The sequence below is a fragment of the Tachypleus tridentatus genome, chromosome 2, assembly GCF_004210375.1.
Source record: "Tachypleus tridentatus isolate NWPU-2018 chromosome 2, ASM421037v1, whole genome shotgun sequence".
NCBI classification, from domain to species: Eukaryota; Metazoa; Arthropoda; class Merostomata; order Xiphosura; family Limulidae; genus Tachypleus; species Tachypleus tridentatus.
The window spans coordinates 54,055,523-54,074,733 of NC_134826.1; the positions used below are offsets into that span (position 1 = coordinate 54,055,523).

The window sequence follows — 19,211 nt, forward strand, 5'->3', positions numbered from 1 at the left end:
CTCATCTAAGAATGCTTACATATTATTAGTAATATTATACTATGTTATACAAGATAAATTATTTCTTTTATCCTTTTCGGTCTAACTGACCAACTGTTTGGCGTCAACCGGACTGTGCGAGTGAACTGTGTTTAGTGTCAATTCTATTTAAGTCATTTGCGAATCGCATATTTGGACTAATAATTAATAAGACACCATTATTTATTCTACTTTTAACACTGGTTAGCTTGTATTGCAAGAATACCCTGACTTAAGCAAAATATTTATTTAACACTTGCTGTTTCAAGCAGGTTAACAATCAGTCATTTTAACGTAAAATTGTTCATTATTTAAATATAACCATAGATAAACAGCAAAACGGAACATAGTAACACTGATAGTTTGATTACAAAGTAAACACAGACTTGAAATATAAGGAACCTTAACAGAAAATTCGTTACTACTAGTTATAGTTTGAATAACGTTTTTGATTAACTAAGCGTACCCCTTGGGTTGTGTAATGTTACACCAGTAATTTTTTTCGAACATTAAAATCATTCATTACTGTTAGTGTGTTTTATTTGTCACACTTATTTTACTATAATTATTCAATTAGCTTCATGCTAGAGACATTCAGTACATTTATTGGACTGAGGTAACTGATGAACACTCAGTCTGTGCCCCATCACAACGATCTTATGGAATGTGTAATACTGTGAACTTGGTAAATGTTTTTGTTGCTTCAAAAAGATATAATTTTCCATGTGACTGATATTTGACGTACGATTACTATTCAGACATTATCAAACTGTTTCTGTTAAGAAGAAAAAAACAACAAAAGTTGACACTGAGTGAGTGCTCTCTAACGAATGTTTGAATATTTAGAACAGTCTTGGAATTCCTGGCTAGCGAACGAACCTTCGAACACGGACATGATCAGTTTCCTTCTAAAATTACTTTTACATGTACGTTAGTAATATTATAATTTCCGACGCAAAGAATTATTGATGTTTTTTTGAAATAGGCCTAAGAGGCTTAAATTCCGTAGTTATGATGGTACGCTAATACCTATACCTGAATCATTTTATTAACAATTGCACACAATTTCTACAAGAAACTGACAAAGTTTTCTGTTCCGTCTCGAATTACAAAATATTCCCACAAGGATCCCCTGAAAGGCTTAGCTTGGTAATCCTTTTATACGTAAAACGACCAGCCAGAATGGCATTGATTTGAAACTAGTGATGATATTTTACAAACCCAAGAATTCTGTGTATTATTTTTTAAAGTTAGTCTGCTGATAATATTACAAATCTCATTTTATTATTTTTTATCAGCTTGGGTTGAGTGAGAAATGTAATCAAACTTCAAGTTCCATTTTAAATATCTTTAGTTTTGTTTTCTCGTGACGTGTTTGTTTGTGTATGTTGTTTTTTTACTTTTAAAAAACGTGAAGTGTTTTGAAGGATTTGTTATATCTATGCTCTGTTTTTCAGCTGATCTTGTACAAGAAATTATTTAGAGATCTCCCTCCTCCCCCAAAAAAAGTCTAAATCCAAAGACTACTCAGTTTCCTCTAATTTCTGTAAAATTATCTGTCATGTTGCACGATCCTTATTTCAGGTTTAACTGTACTTATAATCAAAGTTATTAATAACTTTTTATACAGAATTGTATTTTGGTTATTTTTACTTCAATAAAAACAAGATATGGGGGAATTTCATTACCTCCCCTTCCTGAGTGATGCATTTAAAATAAAACTATTAATATTTCCTCTAGCAAATACTTCTTTTCAAATAGCTACTTTTGGTCTCATGATTTACATATGAAATAAAACTGTAAAAGATGAAAACCCGAGTGTTGAAATTAACATGAAAATCTTGATTATATCGCTCAAGTAAACTGAAAAAAAGTATAACAATTGTAATTTTCTTGATACTTAAATAACTTTGAAACTATTGCAAAAAAAACAAAAAACCAGCTTTCAACGTATTTAATGAAATTAGAATATGGAACAGAAAATGGTGACTTCAGGGGATCTGTTGGTTCGAAGTGTAATTAGAAACTTTAGGGAAGAAAGTACTTAGAAATATTGAACCAGGTTTGATAGGACAAGACTGTTTTTATGCTAAAACGAATATATGCATATATCTTTTGCATCTTATTCATTGGATATGCTAAGTTAGTTGAACAAAAGATCACCAGGTGGATGAATCTGGTCGCTGTAAACAAACTTCGAGTATCTACAGAAAATTACACTTATATTTGCAAGTAAATTGGAAGCGAGTTACGAAAGAGATTTAAGAGTAATTACCTGATTAACGTAACAGACTTTATTCTTATATCTATTTTAACCTTTTTGGAGAGTTGTTCATATTATATACTCCAATTGACTTTAATACAATTCTTATACGGTTTAATTATTCAAACAACCTTTATCTACAATCACAGTGGGATTATTTTTATAGACAGGTTACATTTCTCTCTTTTCCTTTTCTTCTGTTTGTCTTTCTTTAGAATTCGAGGTAATTCTTGAAGTTTACGTATTTAAAAATAACTTTAATGTGTCGTAACATAACATTTAGACTCCCCGTATTTTGACATCATTATTCACTCTGTGTCTTTATTGGCTGTTGCTAAATATGATTCCGTGTAAGAGTTCTGCATGCCTCAAATGTCGACGTTTTAATAACTTTTGTTTTATAATTATCACTATTAAAATATTTAGAAGGCAGGCAGAAATAATGTTTATATAAAGTAATTCTTATTGATTGTTCTTAAATTTCTGTTAGAAACTTTAATTTTGAATTAGCCCAAAGTAATTTTATTTTCGAAATGTGAAGTGGGTAAGGGACACGAGAAACTGTTTATAAGAGAAGGAATCGGAATGAGTCGTGTCCTACGAGTCTGTTAGCAACATCTTGGTTTGGGTTAGAAGTTCAGAGCTGTTGATTTGTTAATTAAGAAATCACTTGATAAAATCGCCGATTTTTCTAGCAAAAAAATTGGACCTGAAACATCCTACAACGTAGATTTTTCCCACCACGATCAGTTTGAGCTAATTTAGCTCAAAGTCGAACCATGGAGTAGTTTAGGTTCTTTCGTTTCCAGAAGGTATCTCATATTCTTTTGTTTGTATCTGGAATCTGGTCTGTACAGTATGAAGCCACTGCTTCAAGCTATAACCGATCCAGGTTTAGCATTTGACAGTACTATGTTTGTTGTCAAATAACCGTAGTCTTCAGAGTGGTAGAGCGTAGTGTCCCCAATTATTTCGTTATAGTATACCCAGTTCGCGGCTTTGCTGTGAATTGAAACTGACATATATTTATGTTTCATATAGTCTCAAAAGCACGGGAATAGACGCACGTTAAAACTGTCATACATCATCGCAGAGAGATGAATCTGTAAGAGCACACACTCTGGGTCAGCTGTTTGGACCACACCCAGAAAAAAAACTAACACAAAGTAAGGTGTGAAAAAAATATAACTTTTAAGAGGACGTTTATCCCCAGTTTTTTTATGTTTTAAGCACAGACTGTCCAAGTTAGCTATTGTGCCTGTAGACCAATTATTTACAAATTTTACTGTCCATATTCCCCCAACGATGGTTTATATAATTGTTATCTTTAAATGTAAGGCTGGGATAAATATTTGAAGAAATTCAAATTAGTTTAGTGACAGTGCATTCTACAGTTCAAGATGAACCAATTTTGTGACACTGTTGATGAAAATCGAAGTTGTACTAATGTTGTATTTTCTCCAGGATAACTTACCATTCAAAATGTCCACAATTTTTCTACTACACCAGTTGTTGTAGCTTAAATTCGATTTAAAAAAAATAAAAAATTCGTGAAATGGTCAGTAACCTTGAGAAATTTCCGTCTAGTGGTACGTGGTTATCTGTAGACGCTCATAAATTAAAGTTACTACTGGTCCTCTTGACATCGAAATGTTCTAATTTTGAGAACTGCGCATGCGTGAATGAATTAAGGCAGCTAGCTATACTACGTTCTCAGTACATTGCTTATTATAAATTGTGCCCTTTCACTTTAGATTTTTAATTTCTCTTATCTGAACCAGAAAATACGTCCGCTTAATTACGTCGCTGTTAAATGCGTGCAGCGTGGATACAATGCACTTCATACGTGTGTGACAAACTGCAGGCGTAAAGCGACTCCTGCCGACAAATACCCACTACAACGCTTATCCTAGACCCTTGAACTTTAGCCTAACTTGTTTTTTCTATTCAACAGCCTCCGCGTGCCTCGTGCTCACATACATGAAACTATTTCCTCACTTCTGGACTGAGAAACAATTAACAAACCTAACGCAGAAAAGCCATGTTTCTCTTACTCATCTACTAACTCTAGGTTCCATTCCTGTCACGTGGTCATGTGTGCCTCGTCTGGTATAAAATTCCAAACTGTTATTACAATCAGACGTGGCGATTGTTTGTTGTTGTTTTTTTAGTTTTTATAAACAACTGTCATATTATGATTTATGTGCAGGATTAGAAAACTTACGATAAAACAGCAAGCTTAAGGGTTTGCAACGCTAAAATGAGTCTGATTCCTCACGATGGACGGAGCACAGACTCCGCATTGTGTCGCTTTGGGGTACAAATATCCAACCAACTACTGTTAAGTCCCTCTAACCGATGATAGAGTAATTACTTCTCTCGCAGTGTCGATACACATACTTTGTTTGACGCAATAGTGTTGAAAACTGATACCTGTGTATAAGAAACAGGTCTCTGTAGTTTTACCTGCCATTTTTTCAAGACTTCTTGATGTGATTAAACTATATCAATTTAATCTTGTCTGAGGGATTAATTGCAAGTATGAATTTCTTAAGTATCCAAAGTTATCGCCTCAATTTGGATTTGACCAACATTTTTCTTGAAGCTCATACGGCGACTCACCGTGGTCACGTGCAGTACCAGTTACTTAAGCTAGAATTTATCTAACAAAATCGTATAATAAAGTATGTGTCGCATGTTTTCATGTGCTGTGTAAACTGAATACAAGTATTTGTTAAGCATTCAGTCTATGTTGTTAATATTTGTATCCATAATTTAAGAAACTGTAAAATATTCAAATGATTTATTTATATGTGTATGTCACTGCTCTTAACCCTAAATTTTTCATCTGCGGTTGACATCACATGATGCAAGCATTTCTAATAGCCCGCCGAATCTTTCACATGGGTTGGTTGGCAGATTTACAGAAGTCGGAAACAAAGGGTTAAACTGGGGGTATTATAACTAAAACAATGAAATAGGTTTTGTAACATCTGTAAGATATGTAGTTTTCATGGCAGTTTCATGCTATAAATATGGCAGCACTCTTAACCTGTTAACCTAAAAATTGAGTGGGAAATTTCGACACTCAAACTAAATGGAGTAATATGAATAATTCTGCGACTCAAAAGATCGAGGAATTTCGCGATTCAACAAAAAATTAAATTTGAGATTTTGAGACTTGTTAGTGATGCGTCATATTTAATTTTAGCGCTTTTTGTTGTTATCCTTTAGATCTATCTGCCTGTACTCGACTATACCTTAATGATTGTTGAGTTTAAAACTGACAACGTAAAACTCACCAAATCTAACAAGTCAGTAAAAAGTAGTAGACATGGACGTTAAGTTGTCCCGGAATGTTATTGAAACCAATGATAAACGACTTGCGAGTTGTGAACCACAAATTAGTGTGAAGATTGTTAATTGTCATAGAACTCGTCACTGGTTGAGTACCATTGATAGGAATTGTTTTTGATAATTAAAATATAGGTCGTTATCAGATCACTACAGTTAACGCGAGGAAAATGAAATAACACTATTAGGATTTCAGACTAGCACTGTTTTACAACTAAAGTTAATCGTTTATTACCTGTTAATCTCATTTTTCTTTTCTGTAAAATGTGTGGTTTCTCAGGCGAATCGACTGTGTGTATCGCACGGAATTTCTAAAAGTTAAAAACGTCTATGAAAAGGATTAAATAATCGATTAGTAAACGAAAAACGTAGTAACTGTAGTACGACTTTTGTAGTAACAATTCTTTGAGAATTGTTGTATGTTTCAAACGCTAAGTTCATACAGTCACTCTCTTGCACGTGTCAAGCTTCGGTTCTGTAGCTACAGAACTTACTAGTGCAACTTTTGAACGTTTGTCGTCCTGTTTAAAAAATAAGGTTATACAATCGTATCCAATGTAGTGATTGTAGGGGCCGTTCTCGTATCCGTTTATACTCTCGTTCCTAAGACGTGTCCGGAAACTGACAGTTGCAAACTCATTTTGTTAGCCTGAAGATGACCTAGGAAGGTCGAAACGTTGTTATCTGCTTATCGATAAGTGTTAATACCCATACCAGCTGTTCTAAGATACATTTTTATTTCAAGTGGGCTTCTCGCCATCAAGAAGTAAAACCAAAGAAGTTTATTTTTATTATTTTAATGTCCACGAAACAAGCAATAGCTCTTAGTCAGTTTTCCATTTGTTCTTCTGCAAGAAAAAACTAAGACACGCTCGTATAACTGATAAAACAAGTCCATAAACCATTGAAAACCTAATAGAACAATTACATATATAAATTTTATTCCAGGAAAACTGTTTAAAATATGCCTCAGTTGGGAAGTCAACATGAGGTATTCATCACTGCAGAAAACAACAACAAACTATTATATCTGTTTATATGGATAAAAATGTAAGTACAACTGCCAGAGGAAAAAAAAAAAAAAAAACATCTGCCTTCAGCTCACCAGTGGCACAGCGGCATGTCTACGGACTTATGACGCTAAAATCCGGGTTTCGATACCCGTGGTGGGCAAAGCATAGACATCCCATTGTGTAGCTTTGTTCTTAACTACAAACAAAGCTGGAAACATTCCGTGTGTAGTTTTCACACTACTAGACGGCGATTGGTCCTTTGGCAAAGCGTCGAATTTTAGGGCTGACGTGTCGGGCTAGAGTCGTTGTGACCACAATGTATTCCTTCCAGTCCAAGGTTTGTTTGTTTGTTTGTTTTTTGAATTTCGCACAAAGCTACTCGAGGGCTATCTGTGCTAGCCGTCCCTAATTTAACAGTGTAAGACTAGAGGGAAGGCAGCTAGTCATCACCACCCACTGCCAACTCTTGGGCTACTCTTTTACCAACGAATAGTGGGATTGACCGTCACATTATAACGTCCCCTCGGCTGAAAGGGCGAGCATGTTTAGCGCGACCGGGTTGCGAATCCGCGACCCTCAGATTACGAGTCGCACGCCTTAACACGCTTGGCCATGCCGGGCCAACCAGTCCAACGTCGGAGTGTAATATAAGAATGACAGTCAGTCCTATTATGGTGTTGCTTTCTGGGTGCCTTTACTCTGAATAGCTCAAAATGAGAGACGGCGACGGATAACCTATACCATACTATAAATATAAAACGGTTACCGGAAAGACTGAATGGTTTTACCATAAATATAATATAAATACGTTATGTCACGAAATAGGTTATTTCGAATCGTGTTTTTTTTTTTACATTCTAATTTTTTTAAAAATAAAACCGAACGGACGAACTTGTTGCCTTTACAACGGAAATAACATATGGCACTTGTTTGTTGGGATCAGACTATTTACCATGAGGTGAAAGTTCACAGCTGTGGAAGTCTAAATGTCAAAGTTTCTATAATGGTGTGTTTCGTCATATTTATTTTGTAGTTGTATATTTAACATCATGAATTCGAATATCTGTTTCTCTAGAGGCCCCCTAGTGGCACAGCGATACGTCTGCGGACTCGCACCGCTAGATACCGGATTTCGATACCCGTGGTGGGCAGAGAACAGATAGCCCATTGTGTAGCATTGTGATCAATTGCAAACAAACATTCTTTCTCTCTTTGCATATGTATGTCTCCGGATTTACAACGCTAAAACCTAGGGGTTCGATTCCCCTCGGTGGGCTGAGCAGATAGCCCTTTGTGGCTTTGCTATAAGAAAAAACACACAAACTCTTTGTATATATGAGAGAGAGAAAGTGTGTTTCGACGTCATAAGGTGCTCCTCCTCCCATAAAAACAAAAAAGAATATAAACAGATAATTGAACGAACAGTGCCAGTTTGCCAGACTGATCAGTTTTTATGACATAAAGCCAACACCAACGGAAGTGACGTTTAATGTTGTGCATGTTACACGGTCACTTTTGTTAATCATCCGTAATCAGTTGTCCTGCCATCCCCGTAAAGACGGAGAAATAAATGCTGTCCATGGTGCGCGTGCATTAACTAGTACTATGTAATTTGTATAAATATAAGAGTAGTAACAGTTATGTCCACGTAACTACTTATCTATATAAATATAGTAGTAGTACTGTACGTTGTGTGTCCATAAATAATAAATAAATAGAGGTAAAACATGGATTATTTCAAGTTTGACTTTGACGCCTAGTTGTTTTTATGGCTATCATTCATACATATGTTAATACCAGTAGGCATTAATGACGCTATGACACTTTTATATCTTTATTTATGGTCCAATTCTGAGTTTGTAGTTAAGTACGAAGTTACACATGTGCTGTGCCAACCACAGGTATAAAAACCTGGTTTTTAGAGCTATAAGCCTTCTTCAATCTTACCACAGAGCCATTGGAGGGCTTCCGCCTCTGAGATCTCGCCTTAAAGCCTTATGTGACTTGCCACTAGTACAACCCTGACTTAAAATCAAGGTTAAATGAATTTAATATTCAAAGTTTTGTGTGGGACGTAGAACATGTTAGCTGGTTAAAAACAAAAAAACATTTAGTTACAGTATGTGGCATTACATCACAGTGAGATGCTTATTAGTATTATTTATGTCTGCGAAGAAGCAAATGTTATCAGCTTGATAAAGTTTTTATTCTTTAAACATTTTAAGGACATTATTCTTTACCGGCCCATTACGGGTTACCAGTAAGACGGTTGTATATAATATGATTTTAAATGAACCACATTTGATATAACATTACCGATAAGGATATTTGTGAAATGATATTATGTTACTAGACAAGTTAAATTCTGTGTTACAGATTGTTCCAGAAGGAAGCTTGTTTTTTTTTTAATGTCGCGCAAAGCTACACGAGGGCTATCTGCGCTAGCCACCCCTAATTTAGCAATGTAAGACAAGAGGGAAAGCAGCTACTCGTCATTCACCCACCGCCAACTGTTGGGCTACTCTTTTACCAACGAATAGTGGGATTGATCGTCATATTATAACGTCCCCACGACTGAAAGGGCGAGCATGTTCGGTGTGAGCGGGATTCGAACCCGCGACGATCAGATTACGAGCCAAACGTCATAACCCACTTGACCATGCCGGGTCACCAGAAGGAAGTCACAGTGAAACTAATTTAAAATTGTACTTTTTAGACAAGTGATAAAACTGATTTAAAAATAACTAACTGAACGTTTTTCAATATGGATTTAATATTTGGTTTTCTTTTCAAAAGGTAGTTTCACAGCTGTTATTTTCAAAGTGTCATTTTTTTAACTTATGAAACGTAGTTATAACATAATAAACGTTTCTAATATTAATATTATCGATTTTTCCACAAAAGACATCATTGATAATTAATATAAGATGTCCGTATTTTGAAAATATTTTTCTCTCTGAAGCTGGAACCACTTATACGACTGATTGAAGGAAAATCTAAAACATCTTTGATTTTTAGCATCAGAGTTGGTCGACTATTACGGAGACCATCTGAAATGTTTCGTTTCTCGTCTTCCGAAACACCTTTTTTTTTTTTTTTTATCGTGTGTGTGATGATAGGGAAATATGTTTGTCATTCCCTTCTCTAGATGGCGAGATGAGAACCAGAGATTTTGACAAATCTTTTAAGCTCGTGGTTCACTTGACTTCAGAATTTTCGACATTTTTAAGGAGCCAACGTAGAGCCGAACACTATTAAAATTACGTCATTACCGGTTATGCACAGTCAGTTATAAACGTGTGAATTTCTTTATTTTATTTGTCTGTTTCATTGTATTTTCTCAAAGAATAAAGATTCGAGCTTGAATCACAGAGCAATTTCTTTGGTTCACCCAAGGTTATTTAATAAAGTCAAATTATTGCTTCCGGTTAATTCACATAACACGTCACATAAATTGTTTAATGTTTTTCTCTTACGGTCCATCTAAAAATCATCGGTGTAGCTGTTCGGTTTATGTAGCTGGTGGTGTGATTGTTCAGCATAATACACATGAGTGTGTTGCATTTCGCAGAGTAAATAGCTTAAGCCAAAACACAGATCTGGGTTATTTTATAACCTTTCTTAGACTGTTTGTAACTAACTGTTAGTGCTTCCGTCACAGTTATAAGAAATAATGACGCTTCTCACTTTAAATAAATCTCAGGCGAAAATATCCCAAGAGTTGGCGCTAGGTGCTGTCGATCGGTACCTTCCTTCTATTCTATAATATTTAGTGACAGAACAAATATATATATATATATATATATATATTATTTTTCAGCCGTGAGTGCTCCTAACCTGAGCTGCCAGCCACTCCTGTACCAAGTATATTTGGTTGCGTTTATGTTTTTATAAACCTGTTTTTTTCAAGTCGAGGATAGGAACCGGAAGTTCACTAATTACAAACATTTAACTCCTAGTAATTACAGTTAATCGTCTTTCCTGAAGCGTGTGACGTCCTTTTTGATGCCAAAGTTCGCGTGACTTGGGAATATCGGTCAGTTGTGTGTGTCTTATTAATTGATCTTAACCCTAAAGCTTTCCCACCGAAGGAATCTAAACCCAATTTTCTAGCGTTATAATTATTAATAAGAAGTAAAGTTTTTCATTCAGTGATGGTTCGGCATAACCAGGTGGTTAAGACACTCCACTCGTAATCTGAGGGTCGTGAGTTCGAATCTTCGTCACCAAACATGATCGCTATTTCTACCGTGGGGGCGTTATAATGTAACAGTCAATCCCACTATTCATTGGCAAAAGAGTAGCTCAAGAGTTAGCGGTGGCCGGTGACGACTAGCTGTCTTCGCTCTAGTCTTACACTACTAAATTAGGGACGGCTAGTGCAGATAGCCCTCGTGTAGCTTTGCGCGAAAAATAAAAAAGCAAACATACAGTGATTTTGACGGAATGCGTATAGTATGTTCAACGGATTATGCAAGGATTTAGTGTTCGTGTTCCGTTAGGTACGTTATAACAGCGACGGTCAAATCTAGAAATGTTCGGGAATTGGATGATAATGCTGTTTTCTGTCTTCTCTTACTCAGTTGAAGATTATGGACGTCTGTGGGAAGATAGTCTTTGCGCAAAATTTATGAAAAAAAACAACGAACGAACGAGAAGCTATTTTTATTTCTCATATATCTACTAGTATTCGTCCATTGAATTTCGTTAAAAATTAAGTATATAAAATTTGATAGTGTTTCATCTTTAAGGAAGGCAACTTGTCTTTCTAACACTTTAAAACTGGCTAGTGACCGGTGATTACTTTGTTTAGAGAAGGTTGTTTGGTTACAATACGTGAAGTATATTACGGAGAGGTAGGACTAAAGTCGAACATGTCCCAGTGTGGACAATTTCTTGACATGATCACTGTGTAATAGTTATTAATTCATTCTCGCATTCTCGTCACGTGTTTAGACCCACGTTCTCGTGGTTGTATGTGCTACGGGAAGAATTTTGGAGTGTCACCGAGTGCGTGCGTGTGTAGGTAATCTGTTTGAAAAATAAAAACAAATGTTGTATTGCATGACTGAAATACAGAAGTGCGTGAGAAACTGTATGTGACGATTAGTAGGCCATAACTGTTTCAGCAGAAGAAACTAACTTCCAAGTTAGTAGACGAAACTAGCGCTGTGTTTCTAGTGGTTGAAAAGAAAGCTGAAAATGGGTAATTATTCTACAAAAAGATGTATTTTAAAAACGTTCCAGTTTTATGAAGCCTTAGATTTTTTAATGTAACTAATTAAGAATCGGAGAATTGTTTTCTTACGGTACAGTTGTGATAATCGGTTTATTGTGTTCTCACGATTGGTAGGTAACACGTGTCATTCAAGTCTAAATGGAGTATTACTTTATGTTTTTATTATTATTAAATAATAACTATCGTTGTGTTAGTGCTCTACATATAGTCTGTAAGTCGGCGGCTACTTTTTCCAGGGAAGTCCAATGAAAGACTGTGTAATCCAGGATTCCATCATTGGTCTCGCTGTTAAACACAACAAGGAAACCTGGGATCGAATATTGGTTGATATTATCCTTCTCAGGACTTCACTGAAGATAGCAGCAGACCGATAGACAGACAAACAGATGAAATGTGGGATGTAAACCACACAAAAGTAGAGATATATTGAAACACGTGATGGTAATTACACAAGACATGATAAAATATGTAATAAACAAACTGAATAAAAAACAGAATTGAAGCTAGAATTCTTAAATATTAAGAAACGTCTCATAATTAGTATTTAATACTAAACGTAATTAACTGTTAATTCGAAATAAGTGTTAGTATAGGCTACTAACCCGAAACGAGAGTAGTTTTATTGCTGCTTTACTTTTCTAGTAAGTTTTAAAACTAGTGACTGACTGACCGACCATCCACAAAAAGGACTGACAGTCACTCTTATTACAATATATCGACATCTTAAAAGCACGGGGGATATTTTATGTCATCGCACTGTTCGCCAATCTGTGCCCAGGGAATCTGTATAAATACAGCGTTTTAGAATATTTTTTGTTAACCTGGAAATGACCTATGAAGGTCGAAACGTTGTTCTCTGCTTTATCAGTAAAAGTGTTAATACCCATACCAACCGTCCTGAAATGCATTTTATGGTATTATTGAGATTTAATAGTAAAATTACTTAAATATTCTAAGAAAATCGGGCTTTACTTAAAGTTCTGTAAATAACCTAAAGACATATAAATATGTGTGTGTATTTCATATCACTGTATTTTTATTTGTTTTTAAATCAACATATCTGTGTCTATGAAGTTATTTATTTAACTTTTCTGTCTCCTTTCTTCACCCGGTAGTCTTAGATGCCACGATCTAAACACATTTAAAAGTGGTTTACCCAACACTTTGGTATATATTGTGTTTTATATTGGTGACTAGTCCGGTGTTTTGGTTAGTCATAGGTAGAAACTGTTTTTTTGAATAGCAGTGCCGGTCTCAAATACTGGGTTGATTTCTTCGACTTTGCTCCGCGGTACTTGTGTAGTGTTAATAACTGTTATAAGCTGAAGTATAAGGAACATAATCTTATAGGTCATGACCGTACATTTTCCATTTGTGCAGGTTCCTAAGCAGGGTAATAAATAATCTCCTATTACGACGTCTGGAATGTGACATCTGTTTATGTAAATAGATATGTGTACGGCTAACAACGAATTTGGGTCTCACGTCTCAAAGATCAGGGATCATCCAAGTTGTATTATGTTTATTTTGATTGTCCTGTTTACAGTTGGGGTAAGAGTAAATATCTTAAATTTTCTAGACCAGTATTTGTTAATAAGGGTCTGGTCGTGCTGTTTTCTAACCACACGCGGCATATATATATATTTTCTGTAGGTTATTGTGGGTATATGCAATGAAACCCTACAAGAAACAGCAAAACGGAAACATTTCTGTTTTGTTCTGCAAACAAACATGGAAAGTGTATCGTTTTAAACAATTTCACATTCTAGGTCTCGTGTTCCGTTATCTAAATTGCGACTCACGTGATCCATCCTGTACATCAGGCGATACTAGTATGGTCCTTTCAAATACGCTGTCTGGCTGTATCAAACACGTGCTATCAGCTTCATTTCCTATTCACCTCTCGCTCCCAGAGCAGGTTTCGACCGTGCGTCCAGATCACGTGACAATAATAAATTAGTTTTGATTCAAAGCAAGAACGGAAGAAAATTCTATTACATCGCAGGAACAGACAACACTGTAAACAAACAGTGTCCTATTCTTCTACTGATACAGGTATAAATATGGGACCATAAAAAGTAGTGTTTTGTTTACATTAAGTTTGAACACCATCGATATCGGAGTTTGGCTTTATACCAGCTGTCGCTTTAACTGGAAAACTTTAAAACATCCATTTACTCATAAAATATCGTTCTGCAACTCAACTTAAAGGCTTATAACGTTTAGATTTGAAGTTCGATGTTCGATTCTTTTTGTTTCCAGAGATTTCAAGGAATTACATTTTTACTTTACTTATCAGAACCACAGTTTAATTAATTTCGGGTTTCTACAAAGTGACTTTTGCGTAACATGTTTTAACTTGAGTTTTTGAATCATCTCAGGGTTTAACGAAGTGATTTAAGCTTTAAACGTTTAGCAATTTGATTTTAATTCAGTTCAAAATTTAACTCTACGATTGTTTCAAATAAAACGTACCGTAAATATATGTACGTAAATAATATATGTAACAAGAATTGAGGTTAAACATTTATGGAGGAATTTAAAAAAAAAACACACGCTCATTTGGATCTTCTGACGGTAATAAAATAGCTGTAACGTATTCTGTTACAAAATCAGAAAATATACGATATCTCCAGGTAGAAAAGGTAGTATGTAATTATTTTCACTGAATAATTATTAATATGTATCGGAATAACTCGGATATACAGCTAAGTTGTATTTATGATTATTGAAAATGTAAGCATGAGAAAGTAGTGTTGAAATAGACTTCAGTACAATAAGCAGGTGTTTCATATGACGATGTTCATAGATGTGTAATTTAATCAAAGCAATTAGATCGGTGAATAAATGAAACGTCTCATGTGACAAACTTGTAACGCTTGTCCGGTTTCGTTTTACTCAACATATACGTACTGTTGTGACGATGGGATAACACTGGTTGTTGTTATTATTATTGGTCTGTATGGTCATGTATTAATTAGTTATTTATTAATTACTAGATATTACTTATTAACTTTTATTCTATATTTTGACTGCTAATGTGACACTGGGACTGTTTCTGTACTTGTGACAGTAGCCACGATTCGATTCTATGTTTTGTTGATACAGGAGCGTCTATTGTCGTAAAGTTTGCAATTATATTTTTGTGCCTGTGTAAAAGACTTTGTCCTGCTTCGATCAAACCTTAGAAACTGGAGTTAAACACAGCCTGTATGTGTCCTGTGTTGTTTAACACCAGTTTCTTGTTAAACATAGCAGTATACAGTGTACTGTACGAACGAGGGACAGTATACATAGAATCTCTGCTGTAGTTATTAGTTAAGTTTATTTTCATCTACTAATTTAATTCTCTACCAGCTTCATTTCCAATGAATTTTTTTAAATACCTATCTAGTATAGGTAACTCTAACATAAGTTATTCATCTACAATCTAGGTAAGTACTTGAAGTGTCCTATTAGTGCCATCAGCTAAGCATATTTCGTGGTAATTTTTTTCTATAAGGAACGGAAGAAATATCTCTTCAGGCCGAACATTATTCTTGTATTTACTGAAGTCCACGCCATATGGAATTTTAAAATCGAACTTGGACGTCACGGTGTGATGATTTTATAGATAAAGCTATTTCCTGTTGTATTGAACAAACTACGTGACAAACATCAATCGTATTTAAATACTACCAAGGTCAGATCTGTAACTGTTTTTTCAAGAACAATATTTGTGGTACACCAAAACAAACAAATAACCGGAAAAAAAGTCATTTGTTTGAATTAATAAGTGCTGTATGCACTAGTAGCAGTCATTAATATTTATTATTTATGTAACTGCGTGCGCATCATGGGGAGTAGATTGTATTTTCATATAAATATTTCACAATGAAAAATAACTAATATACAGCGTTTAACTTGGTGCTGTTTGTTAATAATTCTTATTTTGTTAATTTTGTTTTTCTATTATCACAACTTGCTGAGGTGACATTTTTAAAGAGTTTTGTACAATGTTGAAACACGTTGTCGGTGCTTCTACCAATCTATTTCATTACGTGCAACAATATCAGCAGCTAGTCAATTTCACTGAACGTTCTAAACTTGCCTCAGTCGTACAGTGATGTCAATGTTTATATTTGTTGAGAGGGTGATTTATGTGGTCAGCCTTAAACTGTTGACCTCTGTGTGAAACTGGTGTGTGTCAGAGTCGCGTGCACGAATATAGAGTAGAACAAGTATCTTTTGTAGAAATACGAGTGTTGAAATCAAGCTACCGCCACCTGTGAGTTCGTAACAAGATCTTTGTGTACGTAGGTTTGAAATTGGAGTGATGTTCAAACACGGCTGTTTTCATAGCTAACGTCTGACACGTGCTATTACTTGCTTCCAGTGGGCAGTGAAATTGACCTTCGTATAGTTCTCCTCCAACACGTTCTCTTCTTTGATTACGTAAGAAGGGTTACTACTAATTTAAAGTATCGAGAACTCCAAACTATGAAGAACAAACTATGGAGAAATATGATTCGTAAGAATGAGACAGAATTGTATGCAGCGGTTATGAAGTTTCGTATTTTACATTTAAACGACTTTGAAGCCTCACCACGTCGTTACAGTCCAAGTTCCCATGTCCATTCATGTTCTATCTGACGGTCGTGCATCTTCACAATAGCCTGTATGATATTACACTGTTTGTAATTAACTCAGTATTGGTTTAGTTAAATAGTGAAATTCGAAATTTATTTCGGGAGTGAGCCGACAAATCGGTTAAAATGAAAACTTGTTGTTTGGCGGCTTTTTGAACGTTTGTATTTGATATAATCTTCTCACCGTGCGGTCAGTCAATTTTATTTAGATAATTAACAGTTATTTAACGAATTATTTAAATTGATGACATATGATATTGAGGTCTTGGGTGTTGTTGGCTGTGAAGAGGATACTGCTGATTTATAATAGGATTTAACGAGTTGGACAAATAAAATGGCAGATTATAACTAAAACTAATAAATGTAAGATAAGTCAACTTACGATACCCCACATGCATTAAGTATAATTTGGATGGGAATATCCTTAACAATATTATGAAGTAAAGAAATCTCAGTGTAATAGTCAATCTGTCTCTTAAATCATCCAGTGTGTTGTTACTAGAGCTATGGAAACGTTATTTTACGTTATATCTTCATAAAAAGGTTACAATTTCATTGTTTAGAGATCACGTTTGGAATATTGTATTCAGTCTTTGGTTCCTTACCTTAGGAAAGACATTGAATTGTTGGAAAAGGTTCAGAGAAGGGTTACTAGAATGGTGCGTAAAATTCAGGAGACAAACGAGCAGTACAACAACCGGTAACTGTTTCAGCTTCTGTGTTGTAACAGTGTCGGTGGGATGTGAGGACTGGAAACGTACAATGTAAATCGCGCGTCTAGACGTAAAGTTACAGTTACAAGTCTACGTTGAGTTATGACTGGATTCGAAGCTGCAGTTACAAGCTTACCACCACAGATCCTCAACTACAATACGTTCAATGTGCTGTAGTTGTCACTTAAGACAACATTTAGTTAATTTGTTTTGATCAAGTTGGAATTATTACCAGGATTTGCCGAAATGTTCTTTTATACAAGTGAACAGCCACCTGATGGTGGAACCCAGGTATGTTTTTTGGTGCGGCAAGGACACATGAACTTGGGAATAACTGTCAACAGCATTTTTTAAAGTACAATAGAAATGTGTGTTGTATGAGGCTAGACGTTGTCTTGTATGTTGTTGTGTTGTGTTGTTTAAAGTTTTGTGTACATATAGTAAGTGTACTATATAAGGATATATATACTAAAAGTATTGTATAATATATAAGATTACACGTATTGTATGTGTTGTGCTGTAGACAGCTAGACTTACAACAAGTATTTAGCACATTGAAGTAATTTTAGAAGTTTACAGTTAGTTGAGCGTGTTACGGTTAGTCTGAGAATAAAAGTGAACTGAAACTACTTACCAGTGCGGTATACACCCTTGTGCAAATTAATTGAAACAAGACGGAAAATTTACGATTTTTTCAGTTTTTTGCGTTTTATTTCTGAGAATCCAAACATTACTTACAGATTAGGGGCTGGCATGGCCAAGCGCGTAAGGCGTGCGACTCGTAATCCGAAGGTCGCGGGTTCGCTCCCACGTCGCACCAAACATGCTCTCTCTCCCAGCCTTGGGGGCGTTATAATGTGACGGTCACTCCCACTATTCGTTGGTAAAAGAGTAGCCCAAGAGTTGGCGGTGGGTGGTGATGACTAGCTGCCTTCCCTCTAGTCTTACACTACTAAATTAGGGACGGCTCGGTGCAGTGGGCTAACAACCTACTCACTTAAATACCTGTTGAAGAATCCACAAGCGATTGCGGCTCTATGTTCCTTGATGGAATCTAATGGTGATAACTAACTAACTAACTTACAAATTAATACATGATATGATCGCCTTTATTTTTCAGGAGATCATTAATCCTCTTTGGCATCGAGTCCAAGAGTTGACTGCAATCTTTACTAATTTTTGGATCGTGGTACCACACCTCAATTATGGCCTCAATTAGCTTATCTTTTGTAGTACAGTCTTTTCCCTCAGAGTCTTTCTTTGCAAATCGCCCAAATATTTTCAATAGGATTTAAGTCCGGAGAGTTTCCAGGCCAGTCCAGCACCTTATTTCGCGTTGTAGTCATAAAATTCTTCACAAGTTTCGATGTGTGGCACGGAGCCAGATCTTGCTGAAAAATACCAGATCCATCTGGAAATTTCTTTTTCAATTCCGGAATGACTCTTCTTTGCAAAACTTCAATGTACTGTGGTCCTCGCATCATTCCTTCTACGATATGTAAGCCTCCGACGCCATAGTAGTTGAAAAAGCCCCAAAACATCTTCATCAAGGAATGTTTTACGAACTGATTGATGCGAGATTCTCGAAGTTTCTCACCTGGAGATCTGCGAACATGCAGACTTCTTTGACCCTGTACGAAGAAATGAGTCTCGTCACTGAATAACACCTTCCTCCATTGTTCTTGCGTCCAGTTCTTGTATTTCAGACCCCATTGATACCGTTTTTTCTTCATCGAGTTGGTAAGAAGTTGTTTTTTTGACTGGTCTCCTTGACCTTCTAACGCAATTTCGAATGACGTAATATTGCTCAAATTTTCGTCATATATCCCAAAAATAGATCGACCGTACTGCAAAACACCGCTAATGACGCCGTCTGTGTGAAAAAAATGACTATTAAAGGAAATCGGCGGGCCCAGCGAGCCTACACTGGCCGCCATGCTGAAAATATTGTAAAATGACCATTTGTTTCAATTAATTTTCACG

The 19,211-nt window shown here is 35.6% G+C and overlaps 1 protein-coding gene across 3 annotated transcripts in view; it reads left to right on the forward strand.

Moving 5' to 3' along the window:
* The window catches only part of LOC143243841 (uncharacterized), a 39,425-nt gene that overhangs the window by 2,562 nt on the left and 17,652 nt on the right, over positions 1-19,211 (forward strand). The window contains exon 1 of one of the 3 annotated variants that reach the window (XM_076487535.1): positions 11,723-11,854. The exons of the other annotated variants lie outside the window; for them this stretch is intronic. Within the exon in view, the coding sequence (XP_076343650.1) occupies positions 11,851-11,854 (4 nt within the window). The 5' untranslated portion in view covers positions 11,723-11,850. Of the gene's footprint in view, positions 1-11,722; positions 11,855-19,211 lie in introns of those variants that run through there. 3 annotated transcript variants of the gene reach the window in all.